Below are 21,522 nucleotides of genomic sequence, written 5' to 3'. Positions count from 1 at the left end.
GGTGACTCATGCCTGTAAGCAGTTTGGGAGGCTGAGGCGGGTGGATTGCCTGCAGTCAGCAGTTCGAGACCAGCCTGCCCAACATGGTGAAATCCCATCTCTAGTAAAAACACAAAAAATTAGCCAGGCATGGTGGCGGGCGCCTGTAATCCTAGCTACTCAGGAGGCTGAGGCAGGAGAATCGCTTGAACCCGAGAGGCGGAGGTTTCAGTGAGCCAAGATCACACCACTGTACTCCAGCCTGGGCGACAAGAGGGAAACTCCATCTTAAAAAAAAAAAAGGTGGGGGGCTTGTGTCAACAGGTGGACAGTAAACAGAATTCAAGTCAGTAAAAAGGACCTGGCATTTTTTGTATGTAGGAGGGGAGGTAATAGTGAAGGATTTGACCCTTTCTTAACTACTTATTTCTTCCTAAGCTTGCATTTTAGTAGGATGAGAAACTTATTTTTCAGTTTCATTTACCTTATAAAACCAAGGGCTGACAATATCATTCTGATTAAATGAATGAAAGTTCTGAATCACAAAGTTTGTCCATTGTTGTATAGGCTTCATTGTTACACAATAGAAAATCTTGCTGAATATCTGTATATTGACCTAGACCAGCTATAGTCTTAAGACTTTCCAATAATCTCAGTTCCGTCTTTGTTCTGCAGTTGAGTTTTACTGCAGTCGCAACGATAGTTTCTGCCCATATAATGATTTTGTAGGAAAATGTCAGTAGTTTTGACAATTTTAATTCTTGTGTTTACCGACTGCTCTACCTTCTGAATCATATGTAACCAAATCAAGTCAAACAGGTTAGAAGACAAGTCATACTTCAGTGTCACATCTACTCTTATCTTCATGAGTGTGGGAATGTGCCATCCACTTTCACTCACTATATTAATTCATTCTGGCTCCTCATGTACTTAACCTATTTTTATTTTTTCAGTTTGGATACAACCCAAATCCTCCTAAGCCTTTTAAATGCAAAAAAAGAAAAAAAAAATTAAAGTATATGTAGTTAAAAATACTCATGTCTTTACCCATCTTTACCCATTCCTTTGAGAATTTCTGTAGAGGCTTTCTCAAAATGCAGAGAGTGGAAGTAGTAATAACATCTGATGCCTGGAGATTGGGGTATCTGTCATTTAATCAAGAGAAGAAATAAACATTTTATGTCATTGATATATCTGTTTTAGTTGCTACCATCTTTATAGGTTATGCCCCATCTTTATAGGTTATAGGTTATGGGCTTTTCTAGAAAAACTATTGAGAATATGAGAGTTGGGAGGTACTGAGGTCCTCAGGTCTTCAGACCACCTAGAGGTTGTGTTCTACTCACTGTATCTCCTTCAAGTTTTCTCTGCTCCAACAGCTCTCAAAAAATTCACTCTTGTGTCAGCTCTTTTCATCTTTAGATCCAAACCCTCTTTCACATAGTTCTTATAGTTTCACATAGCTGTATTCAACTACTACTTGTTCCCTAAATTTTTTCTTCTTTACTTTCCACACAGAGTTCTTCAAGCCAAAACGTGTATAGCACAAGTTCATGTCCACCTTGATTACTCTTCTCCGTGCAGCTTATAATATGTAATTATCCCTCTTGATCTTGGATACCTACAAGTGAGCACAAAAAGTTATTCTCTGGGCTTGCCTTTGAGGAGGGGACATGGGACTCAAAAGGAGTTCCCCTTGAGTTTGATTGTGACATTTCTTAGAGCCATGTAAAGACCTGAGGAATGTTAGCACTGATATCTTTCCAGCTACATGATATAGATAAAAATAAGAGAAAGTCTTTAGAATTTAACAGCATCTTCATGGGATTCTTAAAAATTCAGTATTCTTTGAGAAAATCAATGGATCTACTAGTACTAATAGTTTCAGTGCATCTTAAGAGAAATAAGAGATACTTGGGCTTCTGAAGTATCCATTCAAAAAGGATTTACTAATATTAAATGCCTATATAAACCCAGGAGCTGTCAGGTTCTGAAAATATGAAGATCAGTAAAATGTGGCTTTAGCCTTGAGAAACTCAGACTAATAGGAAAGACAGCAGTAAACAGTCAATTATACACAGTGTGATCAGCAGCCCAGTAGAGACATGTTGAAGACCCTAGAGAGTAGAAAGAAGCACATTGTGGGTGTCCTCTGCTCCAGTCTTATGTCTCTCCGCATAGTATTCTTTCAGCTTCTGTATACTGCCTACATTTATGTGCAGTGTGTGTAGACACTGCATGAAAGGGCTTATGTATGCCATCTTCTCTTCATTTATATATGTCAGCCTCTTAGAGGTTGGTCCTATTACGGACCCCATATTGCAGTTGGGGAAAATGGGAAGAGATTTAAGGTCATAGTAAGTGTCTATCCAGAATTCAGACCCAAAATTTTGCTCTTAACCAGTGCTCTGTATCACCCCTCTCAGAGAAGCCTTTATCTGGAAAAATGGTTCCCAACCAGGGGTGATTTTACCTCCCAAGGGACATTTGGCAATGTCCTCAGACATTTTTAATTGTTAGCACTGGCATCTAGTAGGTCAAGGTCAGCAATGCTGCTAAACACCCTCCAATGCACAAGAAAGCTCCTCAGACAAAGAATTATCCAGACTATGTCAACAGTGCGGAGGTCTAGAAACTGCTCCGGAGCTCAGGGACTATCTTTTGTGTCAGCCTTCAAAACGTACTTTGCAATACTTAGAAATACTTTTTAAAATAAGAGCATGGGGCAAAAATGCTGGACCAAGCTCATTAATATCTGTTGAAGTGTGTTTTGTCATTTAATGTCCCTGAATGTTTGGGATAAAGTCCCAAATGTAAAATTGAGAAAATAATACCTTCTTTGTCTACCTCTGGGTTGCAAGGATCTGTGGAGGCTCTGTAAGAATGTGAGGCAATAATGCATACAAAAGCCTTGGACACGAAATATCATCTAAAACTCTTGGAGCCCTTGGTGTGAAAATATTAATGTGGCCACAAGAACTAGATAAAGAAGATCCCACTGCAGGCTTCTTTTTGTTTACCCCGCCTACCTTGTCAGCTTACACCCCCTCTACCTTCTCTTTATCCTCCCATCTTTGTAAGCGAGTTTGTTCCTAGTATTTACTGCATGGATTAAGCCATTTTTAGAGGTAATTTTTGCTGAATATATACTTTTTTGATTTAGTATTTCTTCCCATATTACACCAGACTTAAGGCAGCTAATTTAAATTATATTTTTTCTTTATGTACTTTATACAAACATTCATGGATGGGGAAGATACTTAAATACCACGCCTTTCTTCAAAATGAGTAACAAGAACATTCAGCCCCCTTCATGCCGTCCTTTCAAGGTCTAACGTTCTTGAAGGGGCAATACTTATAGCATTTGCCACATAAATGCCAGGTTGTGTCTTTCCACGTCGGGGCTGATCATTACCTAGATCTGTAGTTGCCAGCCATGAAGAAAAACAGGTGTGCACCGTGGTCATTGATAGAACAGATGTAAACTCATCAATTTAGTATACTGAGGTTTTCGGTGAGTGTGGCTTCCCGTCCGCGTGCTTTTCCTATACAACCAGCGGCGTCCCGGCAGAGGAGTCACTGTGGACTTCCCTAGAGCGTTGTCAACGGCCATCCCTCCCGCGGTGAATCACAGGTCGGCCTCAGGTGCGCGCAGCACACACCCGGAGCAGCCGCGGGTTTATTTATTTATTTATTTATTTCCGGGACGGATCCATTCCGGGCTCGGGGGAGGGGGAGCAGTGGCCGAGGCTGCGGGGCTGTCCCGGCACTGGCTGGGGTCGCACAGTGGCCGCCTGCTCCTTCTCCCGTGAGCCCCCGCTCCCCAGGCACGGCCGGGGCTGGTGGGGGGAGCGGGGACGCTGGGGGTGGGGGGCCGGGAGAAGCTGGGGGCGCGGCCACCAGGCTGTCCAAGGACAGGGCCCTGCCGCCGCCTCCTTCCAGCCGGACCCTGGAAGGGTCCCCAAAGGTGTCAGGTTCAAGTCCTCCAATAGGCCCATTTTTAAAAAGTGCTTTCAAGTTTCCGTTTTTTTCAGGAGGGGAGGGCAAGAGCAGCTTTTTCTATTCAAATTCTTTTCCTTGTATGTAGATACCAAAAGGAAACTCGGCACTGGGCATGTTCGGATGTGAATGGTTTTGCTGATAAGCAACAGCCTCCGGAACCAAAGCCTCAAAATAGTCATCTCCCCCGCCCCCCGCAGAAGCTGCGAATGGTATCTGCCAAACAGATGACAAAGTACCTCGGACTGAATCCCACAGACAGCGTTTTGAGCAGAACGCACGGCTCAACTCTTGTAATTACTGTTTATAGCTGGCCGAGCCTGACTAGGAGAGGGCAGACCCGAGAGGAAATCAGTTTCCTGGACCTTTGAGAGGAGGCTGTGTGTTAATTAAAGACTAGGACGGGACGGGTACTTCTCAGACATGCTCCAAGTTGTTCTTGAGATCACAGTTCCCACCACGTTTTCTCTGGAGGGAGTGAATAGATAATTGTGATTTTTTTTTTTTTTTTGTCTTGTCTTTCTTCCTTTTTTTTTTTCTTCTTTTTCTTTTTCCTCTCCCCATTTTAGTCATATGGCCTTGAACCCACAGTGAATTGAAGAGAGAAAGAAATGGATATGTCTGACCCCAATTTTTGGACTGTGCTCTCAAACTTTACTTTGCCTCATTTGAGGAGTGGGAACAGGCTTCGGCGAACACAAAGGTAAAAACGCGGGGATCTCTGCCTGGAGAGGGAATGCTTTCACTTCCCAGAGGCCCACAGGCCCAGCTGCCTGTGGGTTTTGTGTATTGGGTGACACTTTGAAAAGTTTCTGCCCTGTTAGGGGAGGAGGCACTGTTTCAGGTATTTCATCGTCCTTGTGGTTTCCTGGGTAACCCTGATAAATGTACTTCTCGTAGTTTTTCTCCTTTTGAAATGTGGATAATAAGACATTTCCTTGTGAGAGGTGGGGAGAGAAAAAGGGAAGGAGGAGGAGGTACTTTGTCTAAGTCTGTCCTTTGATCTGATCATGTTTATCCATTTCATTCACCCAGTCATTGAGGCTTCTGGTACTTCTCGTTGAGCCCTTCAGATGTTCTTATTAAATATTTGACCTTTATAAGATGCAGATGTACAATGAAAAGATAGCCCAGGTTAGCTATTTCATACTATCTGTGGAGAGGCAGATCTACATAACTTTGTCATTTTGATTTTTCAATGGTTTGCTGACATTTATTACTAATACAGGACTGGCCTTTTCATTTTGTAACGTATATTTGACAGAAAAGATGGGGAAAGAAAAAGAATTTTAAACTCAAGATGAAACTCATGCCACAAGTGACAGGCAGTTCCAAGAGTTTGCTGACACTTGTTTTGAGAGACTATGATTTTAAAGGAGGCATTTCTCGCCACATTTGTGTCCAGCACAGAAAAGTAGGATTGTTGTGCTTTTAGAGGGGCACACCCTCTGAGTTGTGTTAATACTGATTCTTTGTTTTCCTTCAAAACTTGCCTTGCATGTACATGTGAACATGCATGAGAGCAACTTTGCAGTCAAATAAACAGGATGCAGGCTATCAGATTTGGAGCTTCACAATCTCTATGCTTCGGTGTTCAAAGAACCCAAGTAAATGGTCTGTTCTTTTTGATTATACCTGTAACTTTTTGTAGTATAAATGTGGATGTGTGATACTTTAGAAAACTTAGTTTTTCCTTTTGAAGTTTTTCATGGTGTTTCTTACATTTCAGAAACATCCTGGAATACTCACATACACTGTTTATATACACAGGGGCACACACAAATCACATGTGCACCTGCGTGTATGAGAGAGCCATCCGGCAGGTTTCAAAGTCATATTTGCTTTTTGATGCAGTTTGAAGTATTGAAGCTACTAAACTATGTTGGATTCTGAAGTTGTGCCTTTTAAATAACGTGACTGTGTTTTTCTCATTCTGCCATATATGGTCAGAGACCCTCTCTTGTAGTATTGCTCATTTTTGTTCAAGTTGTGTCAACCATGCATCAAACCTCCAAGAAACTGATAGAGTTGAAGGAGATACATGCTACACATGAACTAGGCCATTGCTGATTATGCAGATAATTCGTATAATTTCTTACCATTTCAACTTGACAGAATCCCTTAAATATTTCTGAGTTGTGTAGTCCTGGCTGCGGTACAGCTTCTACTCTTCCCTGGAACCAGTTCTTAGAGAGAGAAGTCTGTTCTGGCATCGTATGTGTGTGTCTGAACCTTGTAGAGCAGTTGGAGCCTTTCTTCTTCCTACCTACCTGTTGACAGTATTATTGGAGAGAGTCAGATGCAGGAGGATTCTCAGGCTGCTCTGAGCCTGGCTTTAGGGCAGTACCTATCCCACCTGAACACTCCAATTCGGACAGCTCACACTGACAGAGAGCCTAGGTTCTAAGGTAACCTGAATTCTTCCCAGTAAAATGGGAGAGCATTGGGTGAGCTGTTTCCACCCCAAGTCATGAACCCGTATCTTCAGTTCGGCAAAATAGAGATGGAAGTGGATTTTCTTCTCCCCGTTTTAAGAGTAGAGGTTATGATAGCCTTTTTGTTGCTGGAGATTTTCAGGTTTTGCAGTTTGGAAATAAACATCCCAAAGATCATCTCTACATCCATCGAGTCATTATCTGTCTCAAAGGACTAGCATTGCTTTATATTTATTATGTAGATTCGGAAGGCCAGGTGTCCTCATCTCCAGGGCAGCGTGTGTGGCTATTGCATCCTGTTACTATACAGTGATCAATTCTGGCTCCATGTCCTTCCCTAAGGACATGAAACATGTGCTTACATTGTGACTTCCACTTTTGGGATGCCCCTTAACTGTTCTAAATCCTGTTTCCTTTTCCAAGTCTAACCCCATACCTTACCTGGCTGAGTAGTTTGTCTCCTTTCCAAAGGAACTTTCTGTTCCCAAGTTGTCCTGTTTTGCCATCCTTGATAAGGGTGTCTCCAGTGTACAGGTGAGGACGCCTTGCTCTCACCATCAATCAGATATGCCTTAACCCTTGAGATATCTCTCATTCCCAAAGTTAGTTCCTTTCCTGCACACTTGCTGACTTGTGTGACAGATTGTTCATTTTGAATATTTTATACCAGCTATTTGTTCGGACTCACATTGTATTCTGGAGGACTTTATCTTAGCTTTTTTTTAAATATCAGCTTCTTGCTTCTATCAAAGGGTGAAATTCAGCTTTGAGCCTGTGAATGAGCATCTTAGAACTCATAAGGATAGAATGTTTGTAACACTTAAATGAGAGCTTGAATGGTTTCAGACTCTTACCTTAAACCTTCATTATAGTAGAAATTGTCATCATGGATACTTTTGGTTTGCTACATTACAGTTGCCTTATAGTTCAATGTGATGCTGGTTTGTTAGTTAATTTACTCTCGGAGAAAAATATTGAAGGTTTTTCTTATAACTCACAGCCCTACTTTTGCCTGTAACTCTTGGGGTTCCTGGGGAAAGAAGCCTACAGACGTACTCTCAGGCCTAGATTCTCAAAGATGACACGGTACTGATGAACTGAAAGACTCTGTCTCTTGTGCTATGTCCCAAGGACAGTATCTTATGCCCTTCATTCTTTTTTGTCTTGACCATGGCAGACATGAGATTGTTGGAATGCACGCTGGCTTTTGTCTACTGTTTTGCTGTACAGCTTACATGTTCCATTGGAAATAGTTCCTTCTATATAACTGGCTTTGTCCTTCTCTCCCTTCCCCTCATTTCCTCAAGGTAGTCTCAGTACAGCCATTCACCTGCTGCTTTGAGGGACAGAAACCTAGGCTTAAATGAAGAGACTTTTTATACCAAAATGTGTTGGTTTAGACTGAAGTAATGATTGCATGTTTTAGAGATTTTCAGTTTCATAGGTCTGTGGCTATTCCATTCATTGAGGATCCTCTCACAGCTCAGAATGGAAATGAGTTGGCCTGTATTCACGTCGCTGCTTATGTTTATAGCATCTTTTCTTTGCCCATTGGATTAAAAACTTTTGGGGGGAAATGAATCAAGCTTCTCTTTTAATTATATCTGCTCTCTGTCACACCTTAAAGGGCTACAATTGATTTCTAAATGTTGCTGCGAAGTTTTGAGTTGGACCTTTAGTCTTGCTGAAGTGCACTCTTGAGACTCCAGAAGATGCTTGTGTTTTAACCTTAATGTTCAGAAATCTGTCGTGTTTTCATTTTGTTTAAGTGATAATCTCTCAACCTTCATGACGCCTAAATCAATAAAACCATTATCCATGCCAATGGGTAGTTTGTGACTCAGTTCATCACCTTCAGCAAGTTTCCAAATTATTTTTCTGAGAAACAAAAAATAAGTTTTTGGGGTTTTTATTTTGGTAGGTTTTTTTTTTGCAGAATTCACATTACTCAGCAATTGCTACGAACAGCAGGTACCTTCAGGGATCTTAAGCTAAATCCTGTAGTTGTCAGGATGTATTGAATTTTTTATGCGTTCGGCATCTTCCCTTCAGAAACATCTGTAGTGTTTGATGAGATTTTCCTTTGTTTTGCTCATGAATGTATGTCATGACTATGAGAACTATGGAGAATCCTCTTCCCTCTGGCCCTGGTATTCCAGGTGTTAGTAAACCTGTACTCACCCCTTTTACCCAAATCTCAACTCCACATTTATTAAGCACCTCATTGTGTACCTGGGCACTGTGACCCAATTCTGAAAGCCATAGGCTTGCTGTCAATGAAGACAAGTAAATGAATCATTGCAAACCAGGATAATCCAGAAGTATTTACAAGGTACATATAAGCCATAGGAGTGGTCAGTGGGTAACAGAGAATTTGGTCTCAGGGAGCCAGAAGAGACACCACATAGAAAAGGTTTTGAAAGATATTTTGGTGTTGACGAAAGTGAAGAACAGGGCCTTTCCAAGGGGCAGGAGAAATGGTGTGTACGAAGGCTTGGTGACCTTGGCAACGCAGAGTCCCAGGAACTAGACATGGCTTAGTATGGCTGAAGCAGAGAGTTGGAAGGGGCAGTACTACACAGTGGTTAAGAGGGTCGTTCTGAAGCCCATTCACCTGAGTTAACATCTTGACTATATGAGATTGGTTATGTTAACTTTGGACTTCAGTTGCTCCGTCTATAAAATAGGGATAAGTATTTATCTTATAGGATTGTTGTGAAGATTAAAATGCATTCATATGTGTAAAATGTTTAATGAAATGACTGGCATATAAAAATTCTCAATAAATTTTAGCTGTTAATATTATTGCTGTCATTACAAATGAAAATGAGTAGTGGGTGATGAAGCTGGAGAGGAGAGCTGAGGCGCTTGGCATTTGAAGGAGTTTGGTTTTGATCCTGTGCTGAGGAGACATGTCTAGCCATACTAGGGTTTAGGTCTGGGACTGGGGGTGAGACTTGGAAGCCAGTTAATAAGTTCTTGGGGTAGTCTATTTAAAAGATTTTGCAGGGCTAGATAAAGAATGAAGTGAGATTGTGCCTTTGAGAGATATGAAGGATATGACTTTGAGAGAAGTCGGTGAGCCATTGGCTCTGAGGGAAGAAGAAATATTCCATGATGGCCCTGGGGTTTTTGACACTGGGAATCAAGGAGAGGGAGGAACCACCTGTACTTATGAGAGTGAGGCAGGGGAAAACACAAGAGCCTATATTACACTTGTCCATTTTGTCCCCTGAAGCTCAGTTATTCACATTTATTGAAGATCTTTTGTGCACTGAACACCATGGGATATTTATTCCTTCATTCAGCCAATATCCCAACCCTGTATCCCATGCTGGTCAAGGGACACAGTGATAAACGAGATAGACAGAGTGCTTAGGCCTCACCAAGAAACAAGTATCTAACTAAGTCAATTGCCAAATTGTGGTCAGTGTTCCCATGGCTGTAAGCAAGAACTGAGATGAGAACATAACCCTGTGGGATGGTGATGGGAGTTACTTCAGATAACATGGTTAGGGAAGGTCTTTCGAGAAGGTGATATTTAAGGGAGCCCTAAAGGATAAGAAAGAGCCATCGTGGGAGGAGTTTGGGGACAGGCATCTGGGAACATCAAAGGCACTGAGACTGGGAAGAAAGAGCCCCCTAGGCAGGCAGCTGAGTACATAAATCCAGAGCACTCAGACAGGCTGTGCCAAAATAATAAACATGGGACTCACCATTAAGGCCATCTGAGAAATATATCAGATTAATACATGGGAGAATTAAAGATACCCCACTTAAGGTGTGGGCAGAAATTCAGCGAGGTACGGGAAAAGAGACTTAGTCGGAAAAAGTCCCCTAAGAAGGGAGGGGACCAGGAGGGCGCTGTCCTGGAAATCCCAGGAGGAAAATGGTCAACACCCCCAGCACTCCACAGAGAGTTGAAGTGAAGGTGTGTGTTGTATCTGGCAACTGGAAACTCATGGATGACTTGAGCATGAACAGGCGCCCCAGGGTAGGGGTGTCATAACCCAGAAAAGAGTGAAGCAAGGACTTGGAGAACATGGGTGGTGGCCACTCTCTGTGGGCAGCTAAATACAGCAGCAGCCCAGCTATGATGGCCTTGCCTCTGCACGTTCGTGACTGGCCCGCCAGCCCTCCTCCCTGAATCATATCCCCTTACTCACTGTTGCTCACTTTGTTGTCAGCTTCATTGCCCAAATTGGCAATGACAGTTTCCTTTTCACCTCCCTCTGGAAGTTCAAATTTCTTCCACAGCCTTATGACTGTTCCCTTCTGACATGTTTATGTTTGGAGTTTCTGTTACTGTAAAGCCCTGACCGAGTGTCTCTGGCTCCCACACACCACCTTTTGCTCTCCTCCTGAGGCCCTGGTACTCCAGCCCCTCCCCTGCAGCCTAGTCCACAGGAGACTGAAGTCTGGCCCCACTTGTTGCTCCTCTCCTCCTCTCCACGCCTGACCTGCAGGCTCTGCCCCTCCCTGAGTCCCTGCGCCCATTTCCTCCTACTCCTTGCTTTGCCCAGGCCTGTTTTATAGTTGCTTCCTTTCATCCTTGTACTTTCTTTATGCTCTTGACTGTGTCTTCGGCAGGCAGGACAGGCTTACAAATCATGCAGGGCTCGCTCCTTCAGTCCTTCTCTCATTTCTAGTTAGCTCTCACGTTGCTAATATTCCATGACGCCGTCCAGCAACCTGGGCTGCCCTTGCTCTTGACCCTCCCCCGCCCCAGCCTGGTCAGGGATACCCCTAGAGCAAAGGAGAAAACTGAGCTCCAAGCCCAGAGCTTCCAGCAGCCGAGTGGCTCCTGTTGAGAGCCTGGCTGTCCCGACTGTGGCAGCATTCTGCAGATTCTGGGCATCTAAGGCTTACCAGATACAAAGGATGGAAGCAGAAATATGCACAGTTCAAAAATGTTGCTTTTAGCTTCTAGTGTGAAACTTACAATAGGAAATCACAGACTGTTTTGCCCCTGTAATATGTAGGTCTTTTGTGAGACAAGCGGGAGTGAGGAAGCGAAGAAAAGAGTGAGAGAGAAGGGGAGAGAGAAATGTGTGAGAGTGTAAAAACTAGATTTCAAAAGAAATACATTAAAAATAAAACATGAGAATTATGGAGCATATGCTGCATGGGGAGACATGGACTATTCACTGCTATTGTGTGTGTGAGAGAGAGTGTTTCTGTGTGTGTGTTCTTCACTCAAGGCAGTGGTGCGAGTAGTATATTGATGAGTGCACAGTGATGGGTAGAGCATTATATTCCTTAATGGTTTTGCTTGCTTCTCTTTACATATCTCTCCTATTATCAGAAGGCCAAGTGATGATACCTTTAAACAGGAATCGTAAGCTTCAAGATAGAGACCATTTGCCTTCTGGGTTAAAGATTGACAGGTGTTAGGGTCAAGGAATCATTTGAGTTCCTGTATGGAGATGGCCCATAGAAGAGGAAGCTTGGAATAGAATTCAGTCTGAATAATTTGGGAAAGTCCTCCTTCTGTTGGTTGAAATGGAAATAGCTGGTCTCTCACAGAGATGGAAACTGGAGGCCCTGGACCCCAGCCTCACCCTCCATACACACCCATCTCTAGTGTGAGTAAGCATGCACAAAGCTATGTTAATCTGAGCTGTCTTCACTACCTGTAACTAGTCATTTGGGAGTGACATCATGGTAACTGAGTAATCCTTTTGAAACTTAAATAGTAGAGCCAAGATATTAAAATGGTCCTGGGGCTACCCGGATGAAAGTAGGTACAAAGTGTGCATTAAATTGTCTACTAAAAGTAAGAGTCTCTATCAGTAGGAACTTGTTTTTTGTGATAATGTGGCTCATTTTGTAACTAGATAGATCTCAAAAGTTCATACATTTGTTAATACTTGTAGTTCTGGTACTCTTCTTATTTCCAGGCAGACAGAAGAAAAGAAAAGGAAAAATTCCACTAGGAACTTGGTTATAATTTCTGAAAATGTTGACCTTAAACCTTATTAATAGAATAAAAGGACCTGTGGGAATTTTAGCTACATGAATGTCTATTGGACATGCCTATTTGAGAAGGTAATCATACTAATATCACAAGTGACATATCATATGGTTTTATTTTAAAGAAAAAAGACCATAGCAGAGAATTTAGGCTTTGATCAGTACTTGAAGGTAAAATAGATTGGTAAGAAGAATAGGCAGTCATTAATGTATGTCTCTTATCTGAAGCACCCCATTGCTTACTTTATTATAGAATCCTGGAAATTTTTACATTCTGCTTTGTGGTCCTACATTTATCAGTGACTGATTTTGTCAGAGTTTGAGAGCTCTTAGCAAATTGTAATTGCAGGCGCTAGTATAAGCAAAATGCAGATCTTGACATCTGGTAGGCCAACCACCATTTTTATTCTGAAGTTCTTGAATAAACTTTTAGCTGTTCAAAGTAAGTCCCGGCACCCTGTGCCCCTGGAAAATTTCTAACCTGACATGGAAGTTCAAGTGGCAGTATCTTTTAGAGGTAGTATATTAGGTTCCAAGTGAATCACCTAGGTGGAGGGAATGAGAAACTGAAAATTGGTGAAATTGGCTGAGGTCTCCTAGGGTCATAGAATTCGAAGGGGAAGAAAGCTGATAGATTTACCAGGCCCATTTTGCCATATGAGTGTTTATTGAAGCTGTCAAACAAAACAAAAGCTGTAAAGAGGTATGCTTTATTCTATCTAATTTTAAATGTTACAGTGTATGTTTATGTCTCACACTTTACTGGGTTTCTTAAGAGTCATTATTGGAATATTATCTAGTCATTGACAAATTTCTCAGCTATGAAATCTATAGAAAGTCACTGAATCCATAGCTTATATAAAAATCACTTATACCTCTGTCACATTAATGTCTTCTAAAATGCAATATGATTAATATATTTAAATTGGGAATTATAATAATTAAATATTTTACTTTTATAGATTTATGGTGGGGTTGAGGGAAAAAAATTATGTTTGGCATGGGAAAAACTGCCAGCTGAATAAAGTACTCGAGGAAATATGGTAAATGAAGCCTTTGTTACTGTAAAACAATAGCCACTAAGTGGCTATTATGTAATGTTATTTCTTATGTCTGATTTGAGTGGCTTGTTGATCTTGGAACTTGAGATATAATTCCTGTAAAAATATTACTTTCACTTGGCTAATCTCAAGACTTTTGATACAAAAATCAAAGACTTTTCCAAATAGATTACCTAGATCAGGAACTAAGCACTGGAGCTACTGAAGCTATATCAGAATTTTTTTTTTTTTTTTTTTTTTTTTGTCCATATAAGGACTGATTTTATCTACTTACTATTCCCTATCCTAGTACCCATCCAGATAAACACAAGTAATTTGCTAACCCCAAAACTGGTGTATTGTAAAATTAACCTAGGCTTGTTCAACCACTGCAAAGGGCAGGCATGTGGCAAAACAATTGATAGGCACATCAGCTGCCTTGGCAAGTTGAATGGATGATTGTAAGTTCGCATTTCCATAGTGGGTCCCTAAGCAGAAGGATTTCTCATCTTTGATCTCAAATGGCCTTAGTGACCAGTGGAGCTAAACAGATGTGGGATAATTTGGGTGCTTTAGGTAATAGTTCTTGTTATGGATTCTGCAAAATAAGCCTCTAAGCTTATGAATCATAATTTCCTATATGTTTTAGGATTTGATGTCTGGGGTTATGTATTTGAACCATGGAATAAAAGTTGCCATGTTTTTACTGTGTGGCCTGTAAAGCTTATATGTAGCGTTCTTTCTCAGTAGATGCCTTCTCTCCTGTGAAGTTCAGGCAAGTTAGCCTTTGAAATCAAGGATTTTTAAAGTGAAAAATCAATAGTGGTTTTGTTAACATTGGATCCCAGGCTTGAGATCGGAGACCTGCCCTCTTCAGTCCAGTTATTGGATCTCGGTGCTTTTTAATGCTATTTTACCAGCATAGCCATGGCCAAAATGCCATTTTAGCAGGTAGACTTCATTTTTCTATAACACTGTGATTGATTATATATTATTTGATGGCTTCTTATAGAGGAAGCTCTTTAATCAAGAGCAATCGTGGCTTTTCTTACCTTTTGAGATTTAGCCTTCCAATTGTCTACCTTCTCACATCAGATCTAGGGTGATTTGGGGGCCAAAAGGTACAGATACTGAACTGATTAGATATTAATATGATACAACATTTTTATGCCATTTCTAGGATATAGAAACATTCCATGGAATGGGTCCCAGGTTGGAAATCCATGAGGGAAAAGCGTTCTGACTCTTGGCGCTGATAAACATATTCAGAAATGTTGTATTCCAGCCAGAGTAAATATATATGCCCTTTATACTTTTTTTCAGTTAGCAGAAGTTACTTCTAAACACTTATTTTGGCATTAAGGAAGCTCGTCATGACCTATTGTTCCAGAAAGATTATAGTCCTCGTTTTAAGCCAGTTCTTTAGTTCCCATGTAAGTGACTTGCCCGGCCTGGAGCTGAAGAAACAACCCCTGCTTTTCAAACCTTCCATTCTTATATGTGTGCCCAGCAGGCAGTGGCTTGTAGCTGTTCCTTCAGCCACTTAACAGGTTTGATTTCAAAGCTTTTAATAGAGAAACTAACATGTTTGGAGGGGATTCATGGCCCAACATTTATGGATTTTGTTGGGAAGTCTCAGGTGTGTATTTATCTTAAAGTATATGTTAAGGCCTATTAGATGAAAGTAATTGTTTGTGCTTTGTTCTGTTTTGGTTTTGCCTTCTAGTCCTAGACTGAATTTCTTAAGATTATTTTAGGGATTGGATTGGGAGGGAGTAGTTCTGAGTCCCGAAGGCTATATACCTTCTCTTGCAGTTCCTTTTCTTTGGCTTCCTGGAAGCACTAAAGAGGAGTCAAGTGACTGTAAATTCGGCCAAAAGACAGAGAAACCAAGAGCTGGAAATTAACCTCTGAAACATGGGAAGTTAATTACATTTACAAACACTTGGAGGGGTTATTTATGAGTCATGCATCTCTCTGACCCTTTTACTGCTTTGGGAGCTTGTGGATGAGGCTGAATCACTCTCTGAAACCTGATAACCTGATAACCTAGTTTGGCTAAGTTTGGCTTCTGAGAACAGGGTCTGAGGATTTATCACGTCACCTCATTTTTTCATTTGTATGACAAATATTTATTGAGTTCCTTTTATGTGACCAGGGCTACGATTATCACCTGGGAAATGAAGATATGTATAGCATGATCCTTTTCTTCAAGTAGCTCAATCTAGTGGGCTTTAGACAGTAATACAGACAAGGAATTAGAGTGACGTGCAGTAACTGGTAGATCTACCAACATCAGCCCAGGAGGAGGGAGGGGGAGAATATCTGTGGAGACAGTTTGATATAGTCTCATTTAATCCTCACAACAACTCCATGAAGGATATGTTATTATATTTATTATACAGATGAAAAAATTGAGGATTAGAGAAATTACCTAACTGTCCCCAAATCTCACCAGTAGTAAGTAGTGAATTTGGATAAAAACTTTACTATCTTATGGCCAAAAGAAATATAGCTCCAACAACATTCTAATTACTGAAAATAATATTTGTAAAGCAAGATTTTAGTACCTTTTTAATTTTATAGGACAGTACCCTCTTGGCAATTCAGAAGATATTTGTGGAATATAGAGCTCTGATAATTTTGATCTTTCATTTAGAAAATGCTGCCCACTGTCTGAGGGAAGAGAGTGAAAAACAGAAGTAGGTTTTACTTTGTTTTAAGATTGCCACCTGCTGATTCTCTTTCCTGTTAATGGAAATTGTAAATGTATTCTGCTGTAATTTCCTGATCTTAAAGTATCACAGTTTATGATGGTGTTTAAATGGGTTTGTGCTTTTAAATTGAAGCTTTACTTACGGTGTAGCTCTGCACAGCTGCTGTCTTCCAGGCCTTTGAATGAGTAACACCCCACGCACTGAGGCTTATTTTCCTGAGCTTTCCCTCTATGTTTTATAAAATCCTGCACATTCACATAAGTGTATATGTTATCCACACATTTCAAAATCCATACCGATCTTCTAATAATGCATGTAGTTCATCCCTTAGAAAGGACAACAATTCTTTCTGCTTATATGGATGGCAATACAATGGGTATGCCAGAAAATATCTGTTGGGAGATTTTAGAGATGAATTACTTATAGTCTTCTTTCCTTTTTAAAAATGTAATAATTTGGCTTGAAGGTGCTATTGCTAACTGTTTTTAAGGAGGAGATGACTCGATGGCATTCAAATACACCTTTTCCTTTGAGAAAATTACTGTGTTTAGAGAACGGAAAAGTAACTGCTTTGTAATACATAAAACAATTGCATAAGAATAGACTATAAATAATCTACAACACACAAAGGACACAAATATTGTGTCCAGAATTCTCTAAACCACACACACACAAACTTTACTGGCCATCTCTTAGCTTTTGATAATACAATACGTGAGCTGTTTTTGGGGAATAGCTGCCCCTACCTAAAGACGGAAAGAAGTCTTCCCTCTAGGGACTTTGTTAAAGGTTAAAGAAAGTGTGTTTTATCACTACTAACCTAGACCCAAGACTTACTCAGATTTGTACTGACGCAGGGTTTACCACTTGTATTTACTCCAGGCAACTAGGTGTTAGTTTTGTTGAGACAGGTTTATTGAGATAACGTTTATATACAGTAAAATCATCCTTTTTCAGGTATGTAGTTCAATAAATTTTAACAAATAAATTTATGTAGCTAACATGCAAGTAAAGGTATAGTGTTTCTTTTTTAATTTTTTTTATTTTTATTTTTTTGAGACAGAGTCTCACCCTGTCACCCAGGCTGGAGTGTGGTGGTGTGATCTCAGCTCAGTGCAACCTCTGCCTCCTGGGTTCAAGCGATTCTCCTGCCTCAGCCTCCCGTGTAGCTGGGATTACAGGTGTGCACCACTATGCCCAGTTAATTTTTGTGTTTTTAGTAGAGATGGGGTTCCTCCATGTTGGTCAGGCTGGTCTGGAACTGCTGCCCTCGTGATCCGCCCATCTCAGCCTCCCAAAGTGCAGGGATTGCAGGTGTGAGCCACCGCACCCGGCCGAGTATTTCTATTACCTCAAAAAATTTTATGTAGATTTAGCAGTTTGATGATGCTAATATACGATTAGAATAAGACATTTGTTTTGCTCTCCTTTCCTATTTTATAATTATGTTTTACGTTTTATTAATATTTCACAATTTTTTCTTAATATCCTTTTTCTATTCCATCCAGGATACTATGGTACACTGTGTCATCCTCTTTAAAAATCATTTTTATTAGGAAATGATTAACATATAGTTAGATTACATGGTGATATTGTCAAGTGAAAAATGCATCAGAATGAAATACCTGAAAGATAAGCAAACTAAATTGTGTGGTCTACTATTAATATGTAATAGCTCTTTTGGACAGACAACAGTTGCTTATCCCTGTAATCCCAGCACTTTGAGAGGCAGAAGGGTCACTTGAGCGCTGGAGTTCAAGACCAGCCTGGGCAATGTAGGGAGAGCATTGTCTCCATAAAAATTTTTTAAACGGCCAGGCGCGGTGGCTCACGCCTGTAATCCCAGCACTTTGGGAGGCCGAGGTGGGCAGATCATGAGGTCAGGAGATTGAGACCATCCTGGCTAACACAGTAAAACCCCGTCTCTACTAAAAATACAAAAAAAAAGAAACAAAATTAGCCGGGCATGGTGGCAGGCGCCTATAGTCCCAGCTACTCAGGAGGCTGAGGCAGGAGAATGGCTTGAACCCGGGAGGTGGAGCTTTCAGTGAGCCGAGATCGTGCCACTGCACTCCAGCCTGGGTGGCACAGGGAGACTCCATCTCAAAAAAAAAAAAAAAAAAAAATTTAAACATGCATACCTGTGGTCCCAGCTACTCCGGAGACTGAGGTTGGAGGATTGCTTGAGCCCGGGAGGTCGCAGCTGCAGTGAGCAATGGTCGTGCCACTGCACTTCAGCCTGGGTGACAGAGCAAGACCTTGTCTCAAAAAAAAAAGTCCCTTTGATACTACATAGATGAAAAAACTTATAGGAAACCAGATAAACAGATATGACTAGCAGGAAATTGTTAACAATAATTTGGGGATGTTTACTGGGGACGGAAACAGGGCCTTGACAGTGGAGGACTTGGAAGGTGTATAATTTAAGATATAGATTATGATTGTTGGAAAGTAAGCATGGAGATCCAGAAGGAATCGTAGAGTTTTTCTATGCAGGTGAAGATGGAAGAAAATATGTATTTTACAAAAGATAAATTACAAGGATGTTATTTGCTTTGTAAAATAACTTATCAAGTCCTTCTACTATTTTTATTATATTTTAATTTTAATGAACCTTATATAACCTTTAAACTAAATTTTAAACTAATACATGCTCAAGACAAAAAATGGGGAAAATATTTTTTTAAAAATCACCCCAAATTCTAGTACTCAGATATAACCACTCTTACAAACTTGGCAGAGTAATATTTTTCCTCTCTGCGTATGTGCACACATGTTGCATGCATACCACAACGCAGATATTTTATTGTACCTCCTGGTTTATTATCTGCTGTTTTCCCTTAATGAGATTCTTTTAAATGCCCAACTTTGCAATGGTAAGATTTCTAGAAATTTTAAAAAATACCTATAGTATACAAGAAGACTGGGGCGGGTTGATGGTAAGTCCTGGGGCACACTGGAAAGGAGTCTAGAGGCTGCTGTGCTAGTTAATGCGCAGCTGCACCCATTGTGGGCATGTCCACAACCAGCTTCCTGGTATGCAGTGGAGATGGGCCCATTGACACTAGTGAAGGCACCCTGGATGGGCTCACATTTCAGGTCCTGTTTTTCTCCTTCTGTATTCGGATCTCTCTTGAAATGCTTCCTTTAAAAATACTAATCCTAGCTGAGAAAGACTCCAATTACCATCTCCCCACAGGCTTAAATGTTAAACCTCAAGATCTAAACTTTATCCCTTATGTATGTGAGCAGGCTTGCCAGATGGCAGGCCAATTAATATATTTTTGCAAGGTGTAGAAATGTTTTTTCTCCATAGGGGAACAATGAATCCATCTGCTCCTCATCTTCCTTTCCCCTCTGTCTTTTGGGGAAAATCATATTTAATTTTCAGACATAAGTTATGCAACTTTGTAAGTGATAGTTTCTGCTTTTTAAGGGAAATAGTTTTAATAACTGAAACTTTTTTTTAACTATAAAGATGTGAAGAACCCTGTCATGGACTAAAATATATGGACATCTAAGTTCTATCCAGGGAATTACTGTTTTTGAAAGTTGAGTATATAGAGTTGTATGTTGAAAATTTGATTCATGGAGATATAATCTGGAATAGACTTTCAGAAACGTCTAGTTGAACCCCCTCATTGTAAGGTAGGAAACTAATGTTTAGGTAACAAAATTTCAAGCTGGTAAACAACAGAGATGGTCTGGGAATCTTGTCTTCAGGTTGCAAAGTAGGACAACCATGGTGAAAATAGAATCTTTAATCTCTTGAGGCGAAAACCTAGTTAAGATTCAACTAGGAGAAGTATGCTCATATTTATGCCTATTCTCCCTTGAGTTTCAGGCACTGAACTGTACATGTCACCTCTACAGTGTCTTTTTGCCCTCAAGTGGCAATTCAGATCAGCAGGTAATTAACTGTTTAGTGACTATGCCTTGCCTCCCAGTTCTGTTGAAAGTTCCTGAAGGATAATTGCCACATCCTCTTTTAAAGTACTTATGGATGGTGTACTACCTGGTCATGGAATGAATGAATTACTGAATATATAGATATCAATGAGGTTATTTTACAAAATTCTCTCAGAGAGTGTTGGAATTCTAGGAGCATGACCACATTATAGCCTTCCCACAATCTGCCACATTATCATACAGAATTTGGTTTCTTTTCCCTTTGGTATGAAGGAATTTACCACTGACTATTCCAGAAGCTTCTCTTAGAAGGATTGCTTCACCTACTTACCATCATGTTTGATGTCCTCCATATTTTGGTATAGATGGGCTTGTATCAGTTACTGTTAAACAAGAAGGAAGGATTTAGACTTGGCATTATTTATTTTATTCAAGTTGACACCTCTTCCTCTGTATTCTTGCTAAGAGGCCCTTCTCATACAGTAGAAAGGGTTTAGACTTTGGATTTGGACAGACGGTTGGAATCCTGAGTTAGACTGTGACCTTGGCAGGCCATCTCATGTATGATGCTTGGTTTCCTCATCTTTCAGTATGGAAAATAATCAGCAAGCCTTTTTTGTACCATAAGTAAAATGGATTGTGAAGCACTTAGAGCAGGTGTCGACAGACTACAGCCTATAGGCCCAATCTGGCTACTGCCTGGTTTTGTGTACTGACCTTTATTAGAACACAGCTACACTGATTCCCATGGGATGGTCTGTGGCTCTTTGTGCTACAATGACAGAATCGAGTAGTTGCCACAGAAACTCTGGCCTGCAATTATCTGGCCCTTGACAGAAAGACTTTGCTAGCCTCTTACCTAGGACAATCCTTGGCAAATATAGAGACTCAATAAATTGTAATTTTACTCTTTTTCCATTGGTTGTTTCAAGTTCAATCTTTCCTTTAGGCACTTTTTCAAGAAAGTGAGTTCAGGCATGGCCTTCTCTGGTAACCCTTCTACAGCCCCACCCCACTTCTGGAGTATAGCCAAGGCCTTGAGCCGTGGTACAGGACAGAACATGTTGAAAGAGGTATCTTCATGGCCCCCACACCCTGATATGTATCATGTCCTGACTTGAATTGAATGTTGTGCATGTTACAGAAATAGAATTTTCTCTTATCTAAGTGTAAATACAGGCATGCTGTATAGATTGCAACATATCCCAATTTAGCTTAGATTATTTCTTACTATATATTGCAAGGTGAGTCCAGTCTATGCTCCTTCAAAAACTTCTAAACACATTTGAAAATCCACTAAAAATATTATTACAAATTACAAATACCATATTTAGCAAGGGACCTTCTGAAATCTTAAACCAGGAATTTCTGAAGCAACTCTGAGCCATTTGAACAAAAAAGTTCTCAAAGGAGCAATAAGATTTTTTTGGTGTGTTTATTTTGCTTTGTTTTTTAAGCAAAGTGAATTCA

At 40.5% G+C, this 21,522-nt stretch overlaps 1 protein-coding gene and 1 long non-coding RNA gene across 15 annotated transcripts in view; one reads left to right on the top strand and one right to left on the bottom strand.

The window, feature by feature from the left end:
• The window catches only part of MAST4 (microtubule associated serine/threonine kinase family member 4), a 575,926-nt gene that overhangs the window by 403,789 nt on the left and 150,615 nt on the right, over positions 1 to 21,522 (top strand). Inside the window, exon 1 of one of the 14 annotated variants that reach the window (XM_050794441.1) lies at positions 3,886 to 4,681. The exons of 11 other annotated variants lie outside the window; for them this stretch is intronic. In XM_050794441.1, the coding sequence (XP_050650398.1) occupies positions 4,590 to 4,681 (92 nt within the window). In that variant the 5' untranslated portion in view covers positions 3,886 to 4,589. 2 more of the 14 variants (XM_050794446.1, XM_050794444.1) reach the window with 2 other exon arrangements.
• LOC126957061 (uncharacterized) lies at positions 1,151 to 3,800 on the bottom strand. The gene is made up of 2 exons (XR_007726636.1): positions 3,395 to 3,800; positions 1,151 to 1,600 (listed from the first exon to the last, which is right to left on the bottom strand). It is a non-coding gene; the product is annotated as an uncharacterized LOC126957061 (long non-coding RNA).

Source organism: Macaca thibetana, chromosome 6 (genome assembly GCF_024542745.1).
Source record: "Macaca thibetana thibetana isolate TM-01 chromosome 6, ASM2454274v1, whole genome shotgun sequence".
Classification (NCBI taxonomy): Eukaryota; Metazoa; Chordata; class Mammalia; order Primates; family Cercopithecidae; genus Macaca; species Macaca thibetana.
Note: the sequence above shows the minus strand (reverse complement) of the source record. Positions and strands in the feature narration are given on the sequence as shown.